At 31.0% G+C, this 25,980-nt stretch overlaps 1 protein-coding gene across 1 annotated transcript; it reads left to right on the plus strand.

Moving 5' to 3' along the window:
• The first annotated feature begins 773 nt into the window (after positions 1–773).
• Positions 774–22,513, plus strand: LOC146531740 (uncharacterized). Its single transcript, XM_085198624.1, has 6 exons — positions 774–1,110; positions 13,166–13,332; positions 15,970–16,153; positions 18,439–18,578; positions 20,979–21,198; positions 21,872–22,513. Exons 1-6 carry the CDS (start codon positions 1,053–1,055, stop codon positions 21,949–21,951), a joined length of 849 nt encoding a protein of 282 aa, XP_085054750.1. The 5' UTR covers positions 774–1,052; the 3' UTR covers positions 21,952–22,513.
• The last annotated feature ends 3,467 nt before the right edge of the window (positions 22,514–25,980 follow it).

Genomic DNA, 25,980 nt, shown 5'->3' on the forward strand with positions numbered 1-25,980 from the left:
TATAACAACTAGATTGTCGTTTTAGAGTATCTTAAAATATCGTTGTTTGAAAAATTATCATTATAATTATTGGTAAAATGACGCATTTTTTCTTATTTCATTGTACAAGATACATTATTATTTACTTAATTGTAACTTTTGATGGATTTTTTAATGGAATTTTACACATTTAACCATTAACTCTTCGAAATATTTTTACAGGTACGTACGAAATCGTGATCAATAATATAAAATTTTGCTACCAAATTGCAATTTCGTAACAAAATTGAGTAATTTCCTTATTTATTTAATAGTTAAAACGATTTAAAGTTTAGACCAATATGTTCGTAATTAAATATTACGTTATATTACGTAAGCTATTACCATAGGAGCAATGAGGCAAGGGCTCGTGAAATAGCTTCCAGCCACTTAACTTTATCGTTAGTTTATAATGTACTTACTGACCGCGTCACTGCCAGCCTCCTCGCCACTGCGAGACGTCTGTTTGTTGGGTCGCTTTATCAGTCACCGGATGCTACTCCGCGAACTAGTTAATGTTCTCTATATAAACCGACATACTCGTAGAGTAATAGCATTCTATGTTGTATAAAGTTCACATAGCTTACTACAAACAAACATGTTTTTATTTAAAACTTTTCACTTATATATTTCCCTCCTTAAGGTTCCCATTTCATTAATTGACAAAGTTTAAAATGTTAAGCATCCTTTGGAAGAGATCGCACCGTGCATGACGTAGACGTAGACGTAAAACGAAGGACACACGGCGGACGGGCCCAGAGCGGGAAGCACGACTCGCTCCTCGCAGTTCTATTATTTAATACGGACGGGTCCGGTAACTCGTAAACAACGCGATTGTCAACAATATATATTTATTGTATACAAATACTTATTTTGAACCTAGTTTTTTTATTAAACTTACGTTAATTTTTTTAATATGTATGTACTGTTTAAAATGAAGAGAAGAAAATTATTTATTGTGTTTATTTTATTTATGTTAATATGTCATTAGTTTGACAGATGTGCTTTTGAGGTGCTACCATAGATATTATATAATGAGAACAGTTCTCCAAAACGTGATAATGAAAGTTTTAACTCTGGTAGCGCTTTGCGGTAAGTAGTTGGTACTTATAATAATAAGAGTTCAAAAAGTTTTATATTTTGTTTAAACCTACATTTTACGGAAAACTATTTTCGGATATAACTTTTAATTAATAAAGAAACCTATAACTAAATTAATCAGTAATAATGTTGATGTTTTAGGCAAAGTTTATAAAACTGAAATAAATTTGAACAAATGTTTCATAGTAATAATTTTTATATTTTAAAAAATAATATATATTTTTTTTAAGTATCACTGTTAACGTTAAGTGTAATATAAGAACTGTATAATATATTTTTTCTATATTAGAGACGACAAAGTGAAGTCATTATGACAGTTAAATTTTTGATAATTAGAGAGAAATAAATAAACCATGGTACTATTAAATATTGTTTAATTTAAGTTTTATATTATACTCAATAATAGAATCTCCTTTAAATAATACTTGAGCATTTACAATCATCATAAACACAACCTCAGACATGCATAAATGTAAAAAACAATCATTGCTATAGCTATCAAAACAATGGTACGCTTCCTCTATTTGATTTATTTAAATATTTTTGGGGAAAATATTAACGAATGTTTATGAAACGTGTTTTCGTGACAAGAATTTTAGGTTTTTTCCACGAAAATGGTAATCCGTTTTATAATAAATTAAATTTCTTCAAAATGACAAACTTATCTATATTATTTTGTTTATGACACATTTTTCATGACACTAACTAATAGGTATTGAAATTTTTAGATGAAAATCTCATCGTACAATTATTTATATTAAGGCTGCTTTTTATAGCTTTCATATTTTAGTAATCATTTTCATAATTATAATTTCATTAACATTTATAACTTTTATTAAATCCTTAATAATTCTTAAATAATTAACTTAACATATAAAAATATATATACTATTACATATTAATTTTTAAAGTAACTGTATATGTCGTAAATTTACAATGTCATATAAGCTAAACCTGAAGGTTAACCTGTTCTTAAAATAGAAAAAACCATTTCTAAGATTAAAATCTTGAAGTCGCGATACAATGTTATATTTGTCTATGAGTTTTGTCAACTTTTGTTATATTTGAGCCAAAGGACAGAGCAAATGTAGTCAAATATAGACGTAATAAAATAAGACCCCTTACTCTCGTGCCAGAACTCTAAGAAGTAGACCGCATCCATTTAAAACTTGAAACTTGTCATGTTATAATAAAATATAAGTTTGCGACTAATCCATTAGTTAAAAGTTAGAAGAAAATACCTCTTAAATTGTTGTACTACGGTAGTTACAACTATACGTCGCGTCGTATAATGTTATTATTTCTTTATTGTTAGTCATTTCAAGTATGTAAAAATTTAATATGACTTCGGTTGACTAAATAGAGACATCAAAAACAACTGATGGGCGAAAACTAACTTACGAATTACTTTGAAACAGCATTGTTAGTACAGGGTGAGGTTTGTTCATTTTGAATGAAATTCCTTTGTGATCTTTTGAATACAAATAATTAGCCATATTAAGTTATGTTAAGTTTGAAATTTACATTGAAAAATAATATGAAATATTTTTTTCAGAAAATCTACGCAAAAAAATAGCATCATTATTGCGTCCTTGTATATAATTAATAAAATTTAACCTTATAAAATAGGTTAAAACTAGAAATAAGTACAAATATTGTATTATATTATGCTCATTTCTAGAAATCTACCAAAACACCACTGTCCTTGTGGACTAGCTATCCTACAACTCCTAGTAATACATAACAGATATTCAAATTTGTTGGATTGAGCGCGTCTCAAATAATTTAAGCAAAATCGCGGAGCCAGTAGTATATTAATATTCAGTGATTATATTCAAGAAGTTTGCGTTAGTTGGCTTAGTTGCAGAGCAAACATGAAAATTGTTAGGTTGCATAATGCATAGTTAACGAATAGATCCTCTGTTTTAACATGCTGATCTATGGGCTATGGATAGCAAGTGCACTTAGGTTATGAAAATATACACGAGGAGTTAATATTAATAACTATACATTATATTTACCTTTCGGTGTTGCTAATGATAACTTTTAGTTTAGTTTTATCTCGTAAGCAATGTACTTGTTTAATAGTAGTATTTTAGTGTAGTATTTTTTAAAATTAAGAAACACACGTTCTATTATATATTCTTTTTTGTTTGTATATCAAAAACGGACAAGCGAGACTCGGGCTCGGACCGATGTTCCGTACAAAAATTGTCGGTCTCGAGTCAAAATACGTGTTCTTTGCGATATAAACGGTCTTATCTTTTTTTTAAAGCAAAATTAGAAAAAAAATGAAGGTAATCATGTGGCCATGTTTGAATTTCAACTCAGCTTTCCTTTGATAAGTGCTCTTGACAGACGATAGACAGACATACGGACGGACAACAGAGTGATCTTATAAGGGTTGTTTTTCCCTTAAAATCATCAACACAAGCCAAGAATATATTATATTAATATATATGTTAGAATTTTCAAAAAATTGGCTTACTATTTTAAGTAAAAACTACAAACTACAAAAACAAACTGCGAACTACGAAAGTTAAGCGATATAAACTCAACTTAACGTGTTATTTCGCAAAAAAAATTACGACGTCCAAAAGTTTAAAGGTCTAATACAATATAATATCTAATACATACTTCATCTTTGAACTTACAATCTGGAGTATAAATCATTTACAGAGTACTACATTTAAAATTCACTTTCAACTTGTAAGGCAAGCATTCAATATTTATGTAAGAGGATTACTGTAAATGTGATTATAAAGGCGATCTATTTCCAAGGAGTTCGTTATCATCTTGAAATTAATTTGAATATGTTTTTTTACGAAAATTTTTTGATTGGTGAAATTGAATAATGTCTTTCTTTCCTGTGGTTGGCAGAAGGCCAGATGTGATTGCGTTTATGTTTTTTTCATAGCAATTTACTATTTAACGAAGTGAGGCAAAAGGAACAAAAATGATCATTTTTCTTGATTGTCTCAAAATTCATGGTCCGTCCATTCATTTGAGCGGTTATTATATTTGTTAATATAATTATTATATACATAGCATATTTAGCTTGTGTCCGTGTCTATTGATCAGTATCTATGTGTTCAACAAAATTACTTATAATTTAATCAATACTCTTGTTATATTACATTGAACACACATTTAGATTACCTCTTAATCGTTTATGTTTTTATTGAAATATATTAAAGTTTATGAAATAAAATAAGTAAATAATATTCTATATATTCTATTGTACTAATAAAACAGTTTAGTTATCTTAATAATGTATTTCAATATTTACCGTTACATGATAGCAACATCGTTGTCAAATCTAAAAAGCTATTTCCTTAGTCTAAGTAATATTTCTACGACATATTTCATATTACATTGTCAACAACAAACTAAATTGCAATTTCTCTTAAGAGCGGTTGAGGACTGGGGTGCATCATGGAAATGAGGCCATTTGAATGATGGCGGTCGGTGTTTGCTCACTTTTTACTAGCTCGACGTAGTTTTATGCTATTGTCAATATTAAAATGATATGTCTTACATTTGAATTATAATATAAAACAGAACTTAGTTCTCAGTATATACGAGTATAGCATATCTACTCTTCATGTAATGAAAACTATTAAAGCTTAATATGACTGGATAAATAAAATTCCAATTGTAAAATATAACCTGAAAACTAACGACAATTACTTACATGTGTGTCATTAAAAGTATGGCCAGATAATATTAAAGTTAAACAATACCTGTCGATTATATTCTATTTGCTTGTCTGTGACGTACGAACTATCGATGAAAGGTTAAATTGTTAATTCTATCGCGATGTAACCCACCACGCCGTGTTTGTGTTTCTGGCTCTCGGCCAGGCGACCATTGTACTTTACTTCTGCGATTGTTTTCACTGTGCAGTTCAAACTGCTCTAGAATTCAACGTCGAGATAGAGATGAAAGATTTGTGTGTAAGGCGACTGTAATGGCCGTTTACTTTTTGGAAAATTAAGATAGGGTTATGTGGCTTTAGGAAAATGCGTTTAAATACTGCTAGAAATGTTTGGTTATGTTCCAGCTTGCGTGGCTAGTGTCTGTACCGAACTGAACAATTAAAAAGCATAATTATGATAACTATGATAATTTTTTTTAGCGTCACGCTGGATCCCATTTATAATAGGGTAGACAGAGGTAGGGAAACCTATAATAAATAATTAAAAATACAAACAAAAAAAAAAAAAGACAGACAGCTAAAAATTAGATTTAATCTTTTGAAGTAAGTATGACTGCTATAATTGGTACTTTTTATTTTGCTATACTAATTTCAATTTTGTTGAATTTTGTTGAATTTTTTTTATTGTTAGTGGATATAAAAGAAAGGATTTGTAACTAATTTGTTTATAGTTTCGTTTCAACTCTACAAACTATAAAAGTGTATGTAGATTGGATTCAACGATACTAATGGAAAGTATTTTTTGTAGGAAACTATTCTTCAACATTTTTTAATTATATTTAAAAATTGACTGACTTAACTTATTTTCCTTATATGTTACATAAGTTTAGCTTCCTAATTGATAAAGAACAAAGCTCACATTTTTTTCCTTTAATTCCTTTACAAGAAATAATTTGACACAAATTTAAAAAACACAAAGTTATTTGCAATCAAAAACATGTTGTAAATTATGTATCTTACAATAAGGCACAACTTACTAGGTGTAGTAAAAGCCACTATTGAAATCTCTAAATCATAACTCAAACATAACGAGTGAAATTAATTATTAATTTCATCATCCCCATTATTTATCTTACAAACAAATTATATTACCGTTGAACCCGAGTTTGGGAGCTTTTAATACAAAACTAAGTTATCTAAGCTGTAAAGTTACAATGACACTCGCTCACAACTTACAACAACACACGACACCTACATTCGTTTCACAGTTTCACACTCACAATTAACCCTCTCTGCGTCGTAATGTCACGTCATAACCGCGCTGTGTTCGTAAGGTATCGCTACGTCTAGTACATCTAGACAAACATTCGCTAATATTTGAGCTTACGTCTTTGACCTGCGAGCTTTCTTGTGAGATAGTCAAGCTTTTTAAGATATTCTCTTTCATGTGCCACTATATGAGTTAAAAGAAAATTAACCTTTTAATTTGTAAAATAATTACTTGTGTGTATCGCTTACAATTAGATATGGTAAAACTTTATAAAGTCTTTATCAATTCAATTAATTTCGTGCTTACTAAATTATTATAATAATTGAGTGTATCAATATATATAAGTGTTTAAGCAGCGAATTTCCTATTATAAATGACCTTTTTCAAATTGGGTTACTTATCCAGGGAATACGCTGGTACGAACGACAAGGCCCTGTGCGACCATCACTACAGTGCTAGTAACACGCGTGACAATGGTGGTAATATTAAGTACTAGTGAGATGAGAATATTTTTATATAAATACATTCATTGTTTTCCTCATAACAGGGCAGAGGTGGACAGAGAGAACAGTGTCAGGACACTTGGTTCTCCGCTTTTCACCTGAAATCGAGACATTGCATATTGATTTACGGAACTCAACGACGACATTTTGTCTTACAAGGGCAAGTTGGGATCAAGCCGACAATCGTCGCGTTTACAGGCCGGCGTTGTACCACTACACAACGATGTTTCGCAATTTTCTTTATTTATTGAGATATTAATCTTTCTATAATTTTTTCTAGCTTCATCCCGCACGCACGGCATAGCCCGTATGTAACAGGGTAGGCAGAGGGAACCTAGTGTTAAGACACTCCACTCTCCATTTGCCACCGAATTCTGGAGGCATTGCATGTTTAGTTAAAATGTTAAAAGTTAAAATATGCCATAATAACAAGCATTTTCAGGTTAAAATAGCAATGTTCACAAATTGTAAAATACGTGTTTCTCGTTATCGGTCGCTTTCCAGTGAGCGTGCTTGAACATATGTAACGTCTATCGAGGTCACCAAGTCGCATAGGAATTGACTATTTCTCGTAATGGCACGATAAATGCTCTTATATGGTAGCTATTTCTTCTAAAGTAATGAAAAGAAAAAATCTAACTAGTACATTAATATTTTTAATTTGAATTCGCGTAAATATTATTTGTAAAAATATCTAATTTAGACGCTATATCTATCGCTCTATAAATAGTAATTATTTCTTTCAGCTTCACTCTTTTTCGTCAGAGACCTTCATATCAATTATACTCCATTCTCTCCTTTTCGGCTGAATTGTTCCCCCGAGCGGAGAATCGAACTCAAATCATTGCATTTACTGACAGACCCTCTGCTCTATGAATGTATTTTGAAATCAACAAAGCAGACAATTTTGAGTATGAAAATCGAAATACTTTGCATATTTTAATAAATTTTATTTGCTTAGGAACTACTGTTGATTATAAATGCTCAAGTAATTTAACTGCGCCCAATTAACTTTGGGTAGTTTATATAGTGTTCCGTTAGACTACACGCTGTTGTAATTAACTGCATGCAGCTATGGACGTGTGCTTTACTTATATGTTGTTTTTGGCTGTTAGTATTATTTCTCGGTATATTATATGGATAAAGTATATGTATGTACATATGTTTTTATATATGAATGGCAGAAATAACTATTATATTAAAAAGTTTAGTTATTGCGAATGAACAGTTTTCACTATGTTTGTATGGTATTTTATCATGTTGTTGCAATAATGATATTTTAATTAATTAATTCATATTACAAGATTTGTGGCTCGTTCATGCACGTTCATGATAACAACTGGTCGTTATTAAAATATGAAGAAACCGTAGTATTATAGTAGCTAAAGAAAAATCTCTTCGTTTTCATCACAGGGGGTAGCTTCAACTATATGGGGCAGAACTGTCATTTCAGTTTCACAGAAACTAGACCGATGGATGAGTGTACATTGTTCATATGTGTTTGTATGTGACTTACTCCAGTGTGTTAGCTATGTCAAGCCTGCGCTAAAAAGAGAGAAACCACTGTCTTTTACTACTGCAACTTGTACTGATTTTATATGCGTTAGTATACGAAATGGAATCTTAATTCTATTTATTTAATTTTACAACCATACATCAGGCTTAGACAACCAAGCTATAATAAATAGTAAATTGTTGTAAATATTTATTAAATTTTACAAAATTATTTATTTAAAATTAATTTTTGCTAATTATATTTTACTAAATAATTCATGAAAGAAATTATAATTACTTACAGAAAGTAATTCATCATACATTTAAGACTGGCTTAAAGAATGGAAAGTGAAAAAGTCTCGGAAAGCTAACGATAGTAAGAAACGTTGGCGTGTAGCCAGCATTGGTGACAATTCCACCTTTTTGCTGTTGACAACATTTCTCAAAGAAAAATATTTTATATTACAACAAGCAAGTCTTCATTTAACAACTTAATGTATACAATTAGGTTAAGAGCATTATGGAAAAATTCATGGAAAAATAAACAATTTTTGTAACATTTTACTGTTTTTTTTTTACTTTTAAGTATCTATGGCATCAGGGAAACCATGTATATTGCATTAGATGTTAAAATCAAAAAGACATACCCGCTCTATTCTACTAAAATATAGAAATATTTTTTATCAGGAAATTATAGCGCCGTAGATTTGAGTATATAGTTTGAATTTCAACTGGATATCTCCAAGCGTTCCTGAGATAAAGGGCCTTCACAGACAAACAGATAGACGGACGGACAACAGAGTGATCTTATAAGGGTTCCTTTTTCCTAAAAAAGTACGGAACCCTAAAAAGTATATAGTGTATAGAAAATAGTACTCTTTACCAGGAAAAGGCACGGTAAAGCTTGTACAAGTATAATTTCACTTAAGTAGTAATCAATAATAAGGCTCAGTCTTTAGGGAGCTCACACACCCTTTTACATACCGTGCGTCACTGTAGGGTCGATTTTATTTATTGTACTAGCTAACGTGCTAGTTCTGACCCTAATTGCTTTAAGTTTGTAGTAATTACGAAATGCAATTGCTCATTTAAATTAAAGTGTAATGAAGGAACATTAGGAAAATATTAGAGTTTTAATTCTAAAGGGAATCTATCATTAAGCTTTACCTATTAATCTTAGATCTATCCACAACGGTGTGGATACATTATACTCGTATAGTACCACGACCGACCCTTGTTGTGATGATACTCGATCTTGCTTTTAACTTAAATTAAGTCACGCTGTGTCCCTAGCGGAGTAGTTAAAGAGAACGGAGTGCCAAATGCTACGGTTTCTTACGGTACGGATTTTGCTTTTATTTATTCTAATTTAATTAGGCTATTTAAAAAGAGAAAAAAAAATAATTAAGAGATGAAATTAGCAAAGCGCTTAAAAATTATTAACCGTCAAAGTAACTTTAGTTTAAAGAAGTAACATCACTATTACTACATATTATTGTGATTAATAAAATATACTTATTAAACTTTACAAACAATTTTTATAATGTATTCCTATCCCCAATTTGTAATCAGCATAAAATTTCATTCTTTATATAGATAAAATTACTCTGTTTTTTTATTTCCTTTTTTTTCTCTCAATCGTCAGTAATGAACTTGAAATATAATTAACGTTTCAGGTAGCCTCTTGCATAATAATGATGAGGTTGTACCGTTTTTAAAATATAACTTCATTAATTTATAATGTAATTTTCATAATTTGTAATGATGTTTAGGACAATGCTTTTATCGATATGTACCTACCTAATAATACCAATTAATTTTCTATTAATTCATAGAAAATGTAGGCTAACTACGAGTTAGCCTATTCACGATCTTTAATTCATATCTATAGCCTATTTTAACTAATTGTAATTTATACGCAAAAGATAATAAATAATTATGAACTAAAAATACATACTCAAAGCAACAAAATAAACTATCGATATTTTGAACAATAACTGTTCCGCGCGCCGTTTATCCTCAGAAAGGAACTTAAACAAATTACACTGGCAACCCTCCGTAATTATTATTCAACCTTTATTATGGGTAAATCGAGTAAATTTGTTCCGAAATTACTTTTATTATAAGCATTTCTTTCCATCCGTAGAACAAAAGTGCTAAAGTAGAGTAAATGGACTGGAATTTCCATTTGAGGAATATATTATTATAAAGCAGTATTATTGTAAATACCTCCATAAAAAAGAAAACTATATGCAAATAATATTATTGTCATTGTCAAATTTATTATATAACTATTTTTTGTCTTGCTTTTTCGCTCAGAACGAATTGAGACAGATAACGTTCGTTGAGGTTGATAACGATTGTCTTGTCGTTTCTTATATATTCATTGTATCAACATATAGAGAGGGGCAGTCCATATAAAACGAGAATTATTTTTTACCTAAAAAAAAGCCAGATCTAATCAAAAAGTTATAAACTTTGACGTTTCAGATTTAAAATTTTACATCCATTGCAGTTTGCAGAGTTATATACAGTATCGTTAAAACCTCAATCGCTTAAATATGTCGATCGATATGTTATTATCAAAATGAGCTGTTTACTTTACGTATATTCAAAACAAATAAAATTAATTTACTACGCACTGTAAAGTGAATTGATAAATTATTTTCATACTTGATAAGGGATATAACTACTATAAATCCTCGCCGTCGTAACCTATATACCAGTACACAATTCATCTTCCTATTTGAGCTATATTTTATTATTCATAGAAGCTAACCATAAATCGAAACTCCTTTTAGTGCTATGAAATAGCTAATAAATATATATATGATGACCTACATATATAAAGACTGGGACTACTTCTTTCAAGACTAAGTGCCGCGTTCTGTAGTCGAGACAGTTAGTTCAACAAACATTACATTGACTATATCTTCATTGCTAATGTACCTATATGGAACTATATTATATATATTTTGTATATTTATAAGGAATTATTTGATTTTTATATATTTTTTTAAACATTTTAAATTTGCGCTAGCCCGTATCTCTTAAGACTAAATTACTCTCTTCAAAGGTTGTCTGTAAGAGATTGCTATCAGCCATAAGACCGCCTTTGCACGCTCTGGATTTATTTTAAGACTGTCCTTTATATTCCTCTGTAAAGCTTTGAGAGCAATAAAGTTTTTCTATCTATCTATAATTTAAGCTCGCCAGATATATTGTATATCTTTGTTCAAAACAAAGCAGCCACAGATACATTTAAATAAAATATTGTTACATGACTAAGAATTATTGTTTTTTTTATGTAAACAGTTTTAAATCCTGTACAAACCATTTCTTACCATAAAATAGAAATAAATAGATTTCATTAACCGCCCATCAAAAGTCCCCAATAGAGCGGAAAGTCCATTTCCCGTCAATATCTTTAGTGGATTGATTTATATCAGTCGGCTAATCTTAGGACATTTGACAGATTCTTTCGTTATCATAATGACATTTTGTGGTTGGAGATCGTATTCTCGGAAAGGAAATTGAACGATGGAATTCATTACATTCTTATATAAAAAATCTATTATTTTTTTCTTTCTAATATAATTTTTACTATTATAAGCTAATTTAAAAAATCGTCAATTTTGTATAGCAAAATAATCTCGTAATTAAGATAATGCCATAATTTTGGTTTTATCATACAAAAAAAAATATAAATAATATTATTTAATGATGAACTAAGCTTACCAAATTAACTGTATATTTACCGAGTCCGAGTCCGACTGACCTTTACAAACATTTGTTTTACTCGCTTATTGTATATGCTAGGTACATATTTGTGTGTAATATTAGCGTACTCTATGTTTACTTTATTTTTGAAACAATAGATTATGTTTAAAACAAAAATATAAATATATTTTTTTATTATTGTTAGCATAAAATTATTGGACAATCTTCAGGGGAATTTAATTGACATGTATATAATAAGCTTCTTAATTAACTAATCATATGTTATCCTGAGTGAGATATCAATTTATGACTTTATATTATGATATATTATACTCAGAATTCTACCAACCATACCAACCATATCATATCAACTTATTTTAATTTTACAAAGTAAGTCTCTGGAACCCATTGATAAATATACAAAGATATTATTAACTCAAACCGTAATTAAAAGTCAACGTTTCTATATGAGAACACCTTTAAGCTGCAGTTTCTAAAATACGCTCAGACGCCACCGTTTGTGTAAATGTTAGAGGCACTTTCCACGCGGGATGCTCCTCTGAGAACAACGTAGTACGTCGCATTGCTATACTATTTTAAATATTTTCCGATTCGCTTGCTAATGTTAGCTTTCCTAAAATAATAATAATGTTTTGTTAGCAGTGTAGCGTGTCTTATTATTTTTCTGTTTTATGTTGTTTAATATCTGAAGCTCTTTGCCTGTGCGCTGTAAATGCGTGAAGATGTCTCTTCTGATAAAGTAAACATTTACTTCATAACACATTTACTATAACTATGTTGAATTAAGTTATATTATTCAACATTATATTATGTTGAATGAAAAAAAATATATTTTCATAAACAAAATTTATAGTTAGTATATTAATAACGAAGTTCTATAAAACATATTAAGCTACCAAAAATAATTGAATTAACATTTCTTTAATATCTCGGGAGAACAAAGAGACATCATATAATAATTCTACATTGGATCTACCGAAACGAGAGCCATTGAATAAATATAATTTTGTGTCTTACAATTTTAAACGACAACACGAAATAAGTCATTTTTACGTTTTAATTAAAAACGGTCTAAATAAAATTGTGAATCATAAAAACAGTGTTCCAAGCTGATGATTTATTTCATAATGTATTTTGTCTTTGAACGTATCCTGATAAAATAACCAATTTACTCTGTAGTTTTTTTGGCAGAGTATTTATAATTTAGTTTGTGCTTAATATCCCACATGATATACCTACATTATTTAATAACACAAATGTTTATTTTTTTTTTTTAATTTATATCCATAAAAAACTATATTTTTCATATAAATAAATTTTGTGCTGAATTCGAATACACAAACATTATTTAAATAAAATATCTAATATAATTTGTTTCAGCATTAACATCAGCTCATGAAATAACTCAGCTGAAGGTCCCGCTGTACGCGGACCCTCGGCGCGCGGCTGAGCTCAGCTGTCACTTCCAGATGGACGACCAGAGACTACACTCCGTCAAGTGGTACAGAGACATGCACGAGATATTCAGATACAGACCCTCACAGCAGGTAGCTTCGATCTCTATTTAATGGCTTGTTTCCCTGTAATATTAAATTAATCCGACTTTTGATATGATGAGACTGAAGACGTTGATAGACATTTTTGTTTTAAAGCAACATTAATGTTGATATACCTATTAACATATATTAATAAATGTTCTCATATATGTAAGCTAAAAACATCTTATCAGATAATTTGTAGCCATATAAAATACGTTAGTATTATGGTTACGGAACTTATTTTCGCTTTTTGACTTATTGTTTTTATATTTTGAGTAAATATTAAATTAAGTAAGTACTTTATATAGTTTTTTTAAATTACCAAAATTATTTGTTTAATAGCTTAAAGCTGTTACACGAGCATACATGGAGTATAAATATAAAACAAAATCACTTCAAAAGTATTATTATGCTTGTAACTTTTACGTACTAGTAAGTCCCGTAGCAGCACTTGATTTATCTATACTAATATAATAAAGCGGAAGAGTTTGTTTGTTTGTTTGTTTGTTTGTTTGAACGCTAAGATCTCTGGATCTACTGGATCGATTTACTTTGTTTTTGATTTGTATGAAAGCTGCATTCTTCAGAAGTGCTATAGGCTATATAAAATTACATTACAAATATGTACTAATAAATTAAAATACTTTCTAATTTGACATGCAATTTATTCTGCCATGTTAATAACAACCGTCGTCGCTACGCGACCGCGTTCGTTACCGCGTCATTTTGATATTCATCCTTATGAAAATAAACATAATAGTCACTTTTAGCATTTCATCTAGATTGAAATTATATTTGTATAGAAATTATATTCTTATATTTTAAGCAGGCGTAGCCGCGTCCGGGTCCGCTAGTACTAATATAATAAAGCGGAAGAGTTTGTTTGTTTGTTTGTTTGTTTGTTTGTTTGTTTGTTTGAACGCTAAGATCTCTGGATCTACTGGTCCGATTTACTTTGTTTTTGTTTTGTATGAAAGCTGCATTCTTCAGAAGTGCTATAGGCTGTATAACATTACATTACACATATATACTAATATATTTTAAAGTACTTTCTAATTTGACGTGCAATTTATTCTGCCATGTTAATAACAACCGTCGCGTCGCTACGCAACCGTTACCGCGACATTTTGATATTCATCCTTATGAAAATAAATATAAAAGTCACTTTTACCATTTTATCTAGATTGAAATTATAGTTTACTGTATAACATTCTAATAAATAATTAAGGAGATGTCAATAGTATGCGTATGACCGACGCGAAAATATTCTTATAGTTCAAGCAGGCGTAGCCGCGTCCGGGTCCACTAGTACTAATATAATAAAGCGGAAGAGTTTGTTTGTTTGTTTGTTTGTTTGAACGCTAAGATCTCTGGATCTACTGGTCCGATTTTCATTGTTTTTGTTTTGTATGAAAGCTGCATTCTTCAGAAGTGCTATAGGCTATATAACATTACATTACACATATATACTAATATATTTTAAAGTACATTCTAATTTGACATGCAATTTATTCTGCCATGTTAATAACAACCGTCGTTGCTACGCGACCGCTACCGCGACGTTTTGATATTCATCCTTATATCCTTATGAAAATAAATATAATAGTCACTTTTAGCATTTTATCTAGATTGAAATTATAGTTTACTGTATAACATACTAATAAGTAATTAAGGAGATGTCACTGATTCCAAATGACCTAGCCACCTAGCGGGCGGCATAGTATGACCGACGCGAACGGGCAGATGACGTTGACGGTTTTATAAATTTTCATACATTTTCGAACTTTATTTGTTGTTTATAATTAATTTAAAATACACTTTGATTCTCTTCTTATTTTATTTGATATTGCCCGCTAAAATTATCCTACTTAATAGAGAGAAATGTTTAGTTATTTCGTAGAGTCGATATCTATGTACGCACGTACGGAAAACTTTAGGTACTTTTTCTAATATTAAGAATACCTATCCTTTAGTTACTTTTAATCCTTTTGTTAGTTCATTTCAATAACTCAGATAATTTTTTCTAATAATGTGTATCTACTTATTATTCTTTTTGATTATTTGAGCTTATATTTTCTTACTAATTCTATTGAGAATTGAAAATAATTTCATGAATATATTTAATAAATATTCTTATAGTTGAAGCAGGCGTAGCCGCGTCCGGGTCCACTAGTATTTATATACATAAGAAGATAGTTTATATAATGAAAAGGTTTCTTTGAAAAACACCAACGTTCTTTTCATCGCATGCAAATAAACATATAAATATAAAGTGCTTATTTAGGATTACAACGTAACTGTGTTTATTCAAATTTTATAGTCATTTACACGATATAAAAAAAACTGGACAAGCGCGAGTCAGCCTCGCCCACTGATGGTTCCGTATAAATAGTGCGTCATAAAAAATGAATAAAATATGTTTTGGAACTTCTGAGGCGATTATTATATAGGATTTATAACAAATATGTAGTTTTCAGATTTATTCCTAAGTAACTCCTAGTACTAATTGTAGATGCTAGCTACCGAATTTCATTTTTCATTATCTTACAGAAGTCGGTTAATAAAATTGATAATATACATTTTATTGTGATATAATATTATTATATGCATGGGAGTTGTTGAACTAAGCAATGAATATCTCCGCAGGTTCCAATCCGGCTGTTCAATGTGACCGGCATAATGGTGCAAGGCGGCGACTGCCAAGAGGACTCGTGCACGGTGCGCGTCATGCCGCCGCCCGTCGCCGCGAGAGCTGCCTACACGTGCGAGGTGTCCACAGAGGGGCCCAAGTTCCAGATAGCGAGGCAGACGAAACACATGACTGTAGTTGGTGAGACGACTACACATGATTTTACTAAGAGATTATAACTGTGTAAATTGGCACCCGTAAAATTTTTGCGTAAACTTTAAGAAATAAAATAAAAAAGTATTATTTTCCGTTGTCGTAGGAATTTTTAGAAATCTCTTAGTACTTTTATTCCATACCTACCAAATATCAATTTTCTAAGTTTAGTTTCGTCTTTGTGTATTGTCTATTCATGTCATTGTACGTATTGCAACATTCACACCGTGCATTTGTACATATGCGGTAGCGAACGTTAAATCTCTAATAGTACAATGTTAGATTTCGCTTCATGAATATGTAAATGTTTAAATTATTAAATATTGCGGATTTTAGAGAAGCTTCAATAGAAACTAGAATTTAGGGGAATATTGAATGAGTACGCTCTGGATTTGTAATAGTTTGTTGTTACTAGTACAAGCCTGATATCGAACAGAATAAATAACTTTCAATATTTTGTTTAATTTACATTTATTTATTTTTTAAATAGATTCATTTATTAACGTTCATTAAGAATGAAGAATATAGAAGAGATAGAGAAGATGATTTTTGAATATAAAAATAATAACATTAACAAAAAAGTAGAAAGTTAAAAACAGCATGATATAATATTGTGATATTATATGATATCACTAAACCTGTCTATCAATCTTTACCAATCATTTTAAATTTTCAATGAAGTTGTTTACATGAAAATGGAATTAAATACATAATAATATAATATTAACAGTCAATGCTGAAGAAAGAGCGAATAACTATGAATTAAAAATTAAAAAAAAATCTCCACATTTTTTTAGAAAAACATAATTATCTTGATTATTTTGTATTAATTTAATTATGGCCTGTATAACATTCTTACTTACAATTGTTATTCGCGACTTTCATACATAAATGTAACTCTACTCTCTAAACAATTGAAGGTCACATATAGCAATACGGGCTACAGGTTACCTGAAAATGTTTACATATACTAAACTTTTAAGTCCAATTCTTTAAGCTCGTATAAAAGAGAACATTTGTCTTTTAAACTTTTTAAAGCCTTGCCATTATTTTATCTAAATTTACAAGTTTTGGAGGTAATGATTGGTAAATCTATCTCATTTCAGAATTTATTTATGTACCATCAGTCGAGTACATGCACTTATATAATTTAATTAAAAAATCGGATGTGTTCGAGAAATCAATATTTAACTGCATCTAGTTCAGCGAAAATCACTTACACAGAACAACTACAACTTTATTTAGCTTTACTTAATCCTTCTATTTTAACGTAAATTAGTTATGTGAAGCTTTTGACTTCAACTAGAACGGCTCGTACCTACCTAACACTTTAATTACGTTTACATTCCCACTATTAAGAACTATGCTATAAAGTAGTGTATGTAACTGGAGTTCCTTTACAAGATTACTATAACAGTTTAGTTAGCGTCCCGTACTTCAGCTAATTTGTACAACTTTATTGGAGCTTTAGGATGTTTTGTTTTTCTTAAGATTATTTGTGAATAAGAGGTAGCAAGAGAAAATATAATACAATATAATTATCGTTCTTTTTTGGTAAACGTGTAAAATTAATATAAAATTCTCTTTATTAGTTAGTTTCCAATTGCATGGATATAATGAAGTTTTATTAGTCTCACCACTTAGCGTTTAAACTAAATAACCTTGAAAAAGGTAATGTAGATTTTTTTATTATAATTGACTTGATTAAATCTTTTAAATATACAAATATTAAAAAACAGCGCTTTCTACAGTTTGACTTATATACCGTAATGAACTCTATAACAGTTTGTACCTTAATTTTTTCTTGTATACTCATATACTATGTTCATAACAGCTCCGTCACGAGCTGAGGTTGGAGCACGTCGGCAAAGGCAAAGTTAATGTGGGGCCATGTTTGTGTTGTCCTTTGCTGTGGATTTGAATGAAATCTTTCTGAATAATAGATGCACACTTTTACTTTTAACAATCGGAATTTGGTTACCTGCTCATCAGTTTTGTCTGCCTTTGTGCATTTTATGTTCTAAAATTGAAATGTAATGAATATTTCCAAGTGCGCAATAAAGTCTGTACATTATCTTAGTTGATTCCTTGTTACTATTCTAATTAATTTGGCTTGAAAAGACAATTGACAAGGATTTTTATAGACTCGGTGTATGGAAAATAAAATTTGAGATGAGATACCCGAAGGCAATCTAACTCGTTATCAAATCTCGTTAGAAGCTTCAAAGTTTCATTTGTATTAATCTTCGTACTAAAGTCCATTTCCCTCGCAGCTATGCCGGACAAGGACCCCACAATACTTGGCGCTCCTAAACTAGTGAGGCCCGGCGAGCAGGTACTGCTCAACTGCTCCTCTGACTACTCCCTGCCGCCCTCTGATATTAATTGGTACATAGACGATGAGATTGCAAAGGTATGTGTGTCGTTATATTTATAGTACTTAAGTTATACTGTGAAGCAGTAACACTTGCTTTAGTTATCTGACTCTGGCTGAAAACAAGATGGTAGTGGATTCGATCCTCGTTCGGATAAATGATTATACCTAATTTAAATATTCTCATCGCCCTATTGTGATAATATATTTTTTGCCTTGTCGTTGAACAAAATCTTAGCCTCTTTTTAAGAATTTTCCACAAGAATTTTCTTAATACAACTCAAAGAATTCAGAAATTTTATGCCTTAAAAATTGATATTTTGTTACAAATGTTCCAGTGGGATTAAACTTAATTATAAATATACAAGCTTATTTGAATAATTTTCATTTTCTCGCTTTAGTGACAACACATACCTTGGCGTGCTCGAAAAATGGAAAAAAATGTCCTAACATTTAGTTCCCTAGGGTATTCGCCCTCAGCTACAAGCGGAATACAATATGAAATTGACAAAAATATTTAAACATTCACTATTGTGCACTAAATTCGACACCATAGACTTACCACTTCCAAATTAGTAAAATTAATATGAAATTATTTATGATATTATTTTCCAATTAAAACATAATTGGTGGTAATATGTAACCGTACAACTATAATACTTTTATTCGCTACAAAAACTAACATTCACTATAAAACAAGACCAAAGAATAGAAATAATGCCAGTACATACATATGTTCGTGGTTTCACTTTGTAACTACCTGGAAATGAGCTAATAACAAAATGTGCTCATTAGAATATACGGAGGTGGATATTTCATTTTTATATGAGAGGAGAACTTGTATGTGACCTTTTTTTTGCCCTCTCGTTAGGAAACGGTGATATGGGAAAGTGTGCATATTGACGTACATTTTAAATCTAAAATTAAAATATATATGATAAATATTATCCATAACATTTATTAATTTAATAAATAATTAATATAATAACTGTTTCTTATTTTATTTTTTAATTGTTTTGTTTTAAATAGGTACAAATTATTCGTATTTTGGAGTAACTGTAATTAAATATACTTACGAATGGTGTTCATTACGAATTTTAAACTATAAGAAATATTTAAAATATTTATGATTCCGAAAACAAACATAATTTAATATAGCAGTTTTTGTGTCAATGATATTATTACTTAAATTACGAAATGAAAATTTGAACTCGTTATATTTATGTAGTTTTCTATTTTAATTTTTCCAGTTAAACGACTTGATTTGTAAGCTTACAGTAGGCAAATAGGATAAGTAGGTCACGCTATTGGGCTTTCTGCGATAAAACGTTAAAGTAGAAGCTAAGCCATAAGATAGGCGGTGAAGCGGCTCAAGAGGTGGGCCAAATCGATTTAGCTGTTTGTCCTCTCGTTCTCCTAATGGAGACACAAATCCAATCCGATTAGTGCAGGTACTATCAATTATTGTAATTGAACTTAGTCGGCGATTGAATCCACAAATTAAACAATTGCACATTCAACGATCTTCGCTGTATTTAAATTTTATATTTAGTTACAGTTGATTGTGATCATTTTTTGGCCGAGGCTATAGTAGCGGAGTGGAATAGTGTTTGACCTTTACGGTCAATGATAGCATAGATAGATAGGATAGGGGATGTTCTCATTTTCAAGCGACTTCAAAAAAGGGAAAGGCCTCAATTTGCTCGAATATTTATTATGCATATACATATAACTAATTTTAAAATCACTTTATATAAATAGGGGCAAAAAAGCTTTATGAACGTACTTCCGTTACACAAATTTGTCTCGTCCGCTGTAATCGAGCAATGTAAACAACATATTAAATTCCATAACGGAACGTGACTGAGCGTTAATTCTACGTAGACTATGTGTTTATTAAAAAGGTTACATTACAACGACGCGATGTATATGTCCAACTATAGTTGGAGCTTCTTTAATAAGTACTTTTAGAGAGATAAAAAGTCATTTTTTTTTATCTATATATATATAAAATCGAAAGGTCACTCACTCATCACGAAATCTCAGAAACCACATGTGCTAGGAATCTCAAATTTTGCATAAGAGTTACTTATAGGACGTAGGTGCTCGCTAAGACGGGAATTTGTAATTTTCGACTTTTAAGGGGTTGTTTTTGGGGTTGAAAGTTTGTATGAAAATTCGTTACTACAAATGCTTAAGTCTCAAATTTTGCATGGACGTCACTTATAGTTCACGCAGGCAAAGCCGCGTGGGGGCCGCTAGTCTATAATAAATATAATACAACGTGTAATAAAAGTGGAAGAGAGACAGGGGGAGACCTCTGTTAAACTTCGAGAACGCAGTATCGATGATACCAGAGGAAGATCTCCCGGTGAGCATGTGTGAGGAGGTTAATGACCGACCGTTCATATTTTGTACTTATACTATATAATGTTACAGACGGAGCCCTGGCAACGTCTCGAGCTAAGTGCCCCACAGGCAGGCGGGCTGCGCGCGTCCTGGCGCGTGTTGCGCGTGGCAGTGCCGGCGGCCGCGAGCGGGGCGCTGCGCGTGCGCTGCGAGGCGACCCTGCCCGTGGAGCCGCCTGTGGTGAGGGACGCGGCCGCCACCATCACGGTGTACTCGCGGACGCTGCTGTCCAAGTATGTGTCTAATGGAGGTATGTATTGCTGTTTGAATATTGTTAGTTATAATAGATTGTTTAAAGACCATCAGAAACATTCCAGCCAAACGGGGAAAACCAAAAATATGTATATTTAAGACATAAAAATCCAGTGGTTGCGATTTAAATGTACCGCCATGGCGCTTAAGCAGATATATTCGTATTGTGATACATAATGTATTAGGTATATAATAATTATGTTTTTTTAACAAAAACTATTTATTTTTTTTATCTATTTGTAACGCCAAATATTATATTACGTTATATTAAATTCTTCTTACATTTTAATAAAATAGAATGTTGCTTTAAGCTCCCAAACTAAATTTGAAACTTGATTAATATTTTATTGAGTTAAATTTGTTTGATAGAAAGGTAATCGCTCAGGACGCGATTCTAAAAATAAGAAATCAGCTTATGTATTTTATAAAGTTTACACAGTTTATTGCTTCTTCTCTACATTTAAAATTTTGAATTTCTCCCACTTCATTCTCTTCCACTTCTACTTTCCAATTTTCGAAACGTACCGTGGTGAGTGTAATACAAGAAAATGAAAATAATTCCGCCAAGTAGGTGTTGAACCCATTAGCGTGAAATTTACAGCCTGACGGTGTCCCTCTGCGACACGACTGTTCTCATGAATAACTTAATATTTCTTATTATATTGTTGCAGGTACATTCGTTGGGAGCAAAGGCTTGATCGTCGTTTTGATTTGGACTTTTAAGGAAATATTAAAGTTAGTGAGCTTATGAGGCTTGGTTAAATATATTTCAAGTGATATTAGAATAAGTGTAGATAATTCAACGGCCTCAATTTTAAATAGTTAAGAGCCATAAAAATAATCGATATTTAAGTCGATGCATAAAACACCTTAGTGGAAACATACGATTAGAAATCGTTACTATGAAACTTACAATCAAAGTGAATTTCATTCAATATAGATACATGAATAGATTAAAAATATTGTATAAAGTTATTATTTTTGGTACGTTTCGTAGGTATTAAATGTTGTTTATTAAAATATTGTCAAAATGTATGTGTTTAATAAATAATTTATTAAATAAATTATATACTGATTAACATAATACAATTAAACTTACTCCCAAATTCTAAGATTTGTCCTGCATTTTAATTAACTAAAGATTTCGCTGAGCAAAGTATTCAAAGAATGTATACGTACTGACGTGCGTAGGTATAACTGAAAGAACTTTAAGCTTTTAAGTTTTAACACCTAGTTAAATTTTAATTTTTTTGAATTCATTAAATTCTATTTTTTTTCTTTATTCCTTGATAATTTCACACAACATGAATAAAATTAATATTAATATTAAAAATTCGTAAAATAACGCTGTATTATTTTCAATGTCTTTAAATTAATCAAAAATAAGATAGTATATTCTGTTACATTCATATAGTCACAAAGGACTTAAAAAGGTGATCAGTGGCTTCTAACTAAAAGAAACACACTATAGGAGAAACAATCAAAAAAATTACTAAAATACGTGCACTACTTCATATATTTCTTTGTTCAAATCTGTTGCCAGCTGCCGCCATAACAGTCTATCACACGATATGGCACAGATCACAAAAAATAGGTCATATTTTATCTAAAAGCATACGAATATTCCAAAATTACTAGATTTACTAAAAAGTGCCAAAATCACAATTGAATTTATTAAACTTTTTTAACCCATTTAGACCCATACCTAAACTAGCAGTAAATTAAAAGTTTTTTAAGTAATACTTGGTAGATATCGATGTAATAAAATAAAAAACGTAAAAAAAAAAATATTTTATTTTATTTTAATATAAAAAAAAAAGCAGTCCTCAAATGGGGCCAATGGGATCAAGTGGTATGAAAACTTTCGAAACAATTTTTTCCGACGCAAAGTGTTTTACAACACTTTTTACATTGCCAACGTGCCTTTTTATGGCAAACTGCACATCTTAACTGCTGGGAAAGTTTTTGGGGGTAATGGCCCATCCCATCATGCTGCAGACTTGGCACTACAGAAGGTGCTGGGCGCATAGACACACTGGTGTTTCCGTCTCTCAAATAGTGACGAGCGATGTAACGACGAAACTCAAGCTGATCTATTTTATTTGTATTGGTTAGTAGGTGTAGGCGCCATGCATTTGCAACAGCGAGATCCAGCATATATGTGAATAACACCCACCACCATTTTTTACCACGAACAGCGGCACGATACAGAGAAATAGATTGATCTGCCTGATCAACCCCGCCCATACCCTTGTTATAGTTTTGAAAAACATGCGGAATGCCAACGTCCACTTTTTTCTTTTCTACAGCACTCCATCTCCTTACTTTACCCAGAGGGAAAACGCTGTCAAAGTTTGACCCCATTGTGCAGACGCTGTTGTCCAACCATCGCACAAATAAAATTTGATTGACTTTATCAAAGCGGTAATCAAAATAGGCACGGTTTTTCTTTTTCATATCCTTCACTGCTGTGATAGGACACTTGGTAGTTCTACTTTCGCTAATAGTACCAGTTGCTCGATAATCAGCCTGTCGTAAGTCTCGAAGCAATGCGTAACTAGTAAAAAAATTATCAAAATATATGACATGGTCATTAGCATCGGTATCCAGTTTGTTGAGTAGTAGTTTGACTACTCTTGTACCCAAAGGCTCTTTAGGATTGGCTCCTAGAGTTTTTCCACAGTATAAGTCGTAGGCATAACAGTATCCATCTGAGCTCGTAATCATCCAGTTTTTATACCCAAATCGTACTGGTTTGCCTCTTATAAATTGTTTGGAAGGGTGGCGTCCAAAATATTTCACCATAAATTCATCTATAGATAAATCTCTGTGAAACACTCCCCATTGTAAAAATTTCTTTATTAGAATATCTGCTAGAGGTCGCACCTTGAACATCTTGTCTGTTGTTTCCGCTGCGACAGCATTATCACATAAATGAATATATTTCTTTATTTCTTGAAATCTATTTCGTGACATAGCTTTTGATATAATGCTGACGTTACAGTCCTCATCTAGCAACCAATATAAGCGCTCTCGGGGCAATGAATGATAGCCCGTTAATAAAAGAATCCCAAGGAAAGTCTTTAATTCATTTATCGAAATTTGAAAGTCATGATTATTTTTTTGGGCAGCATAAATACGCGTGTATTGAACTATCATGGTCAAGACCTCTTCATCAAATAATTTCTCGAAAATATATAATGGAGTTCCACCTTTTAAGTCTTCCTTTAATTTATCAAGACGAACTTGTATGTTATCTGTATTGTGAGTTATAGCTTCGTAAGTTGGGTCAGTTTTACGCCAACGGGGTTCCTCAAGATTACGATATTTTCCTCTACGTTTCTTTTTTTCAGCTAAAGTTTCATCGTCGCTGCCGTCACAATCGTCATGGTCTCTTTTAGTAAACACTTCCACCCTACCTGGTATGTCTCGCGGAATAGTAGTGGTTTGTATGTTGTCATCATCTCCTTCTTCTTCGTCGGTAACTACACTTAGTTCTGGAGGCAGCGCAACTAAATCTACCTCTCCGACGTCTTCTTCGTCAATAATTAGAGCTTCAATTGCTTCTTCAAGACCCTGGTATTCATTGTGACCGCTAAATATCCGATGTGTCATTATGAACTTGAGATGGACCTATGAATAAAAAAAATATTTTACTTATATTTTACTTAATATTTGACAACTGATGTGCCCATTGGCCCTAATTGGGGACAGCATAGTAAAAGCTAAATTTATCTTATTATAACTCTTCTTTTCTAATTAAAAGTAATTAAATTATATAGTATACAAAGTATTTCAACATATTTTGTACCAAAACAAATGCATCTATAAGAAAAAGTTTGAAATAAAAAATACTTACTTTTTGCCTTCACTAATTTATGCAACAGCTCCACAAAATGCACAAAATGAACAATTATAAATGATTTTTTAATGACTTTTACGGCCGCAACATAAAGATACACTGTTTATCAATACAATTGTAGACATGAACTGCATAAACGCAAAAATATAAAAATAACGAGGGTACTTTTATAAATGTTCTCATTTGGGCACGGCGGGTCTATATGGGTTAATTGAATTCATATTTCTTTAATGCTAAATGTAAACAGATGTGGATAGTGAGCAATCATTTTAGAATTGCAGTTTTTAGGAGAGTTTTGTATAGTTCGCAATTTTACTTGAGTGATTAAGCATTTATTTTTAAACATTGTTTAATACTTACCATAACTAGTAATGAAACATACAGATATGCTGTAGGTTTGTAAAGAATTATGCATTATATTAAGTAAAAGTTCACTTAGTTACTTTAACATGTGTATAAATATAGGCGTTAATCTCTGGCTGTGTTTCACTTAAAATAATGTCAATTTTTTGCACAAAATAATCGTTTTATCTTTGACGTAAAGTAAATCGACTTTTTTTTTATTTCATTCACTAAATTAAATGTGATGCGTAAATAAATTATGATATGAACGTGTTGTATTTTATTTAAAGCCTTTATACCTCACATTAAATAATTAGTTAAGTAACTGCTTAATATCAAAGGAAAATATTGACATTACAGCTTAATATTAAAAAAGCTGCAAAATATTTAAAATCACGTAATAATTGGTGTAAAACAATAAAATATAAATATTTAACAAAGATTCAAAAAGCCACGATGACCTCGATATACAGATTAACTCGACTCACGTTGAGAGGATAAAATCAGGACAGCCTGATTCAGAGTATACGTAAATCTTTAGAGTGTAAGATTGAATGTTGAAAGTGTTGTGGTCCA

The sequence above is a fragment of the Heliconius melpomene genome, chromosome 15 (assembly GCF_056956725.1).
Source record: "Heliconius melpomene rosina isolate 202511_hmr_F chromosome 15, ASM5695672v1, whole genome shotgun sequence".
In the NCBI taxonomy this organism is placed as follows: Eukaryota; Metazoa; Arthropoda; class Insecta; order Lepidoptera; family Nymphalidae; genus Heliconius; species Heliconius melpomene.

Bases quoted from the DNA above. Each gene is read 5' to 3' on its own strand.
- LOC146531740 (XM_085198624.1), top strand. From the start codon at position 1,053: ATGAGAACAGTTCTCCAAAACGTGATAATGAAAGTTTTAACTCTGGTA. The intron at 18,579-20,978 runs GTATGTGTGTCG...ATAATGTTACAG, and splicing joins TAGACGATGAGATTGCAAAG to ACGGAGCCCTGGCAACGTCT. The intron at 21,199-21,871 runs GTATGTATTGCT...ATATTGTTGCAG, and splicing joins CAAGTATGTGTCTAATGGAG to GTACATTCGTTGGGAGCAAA.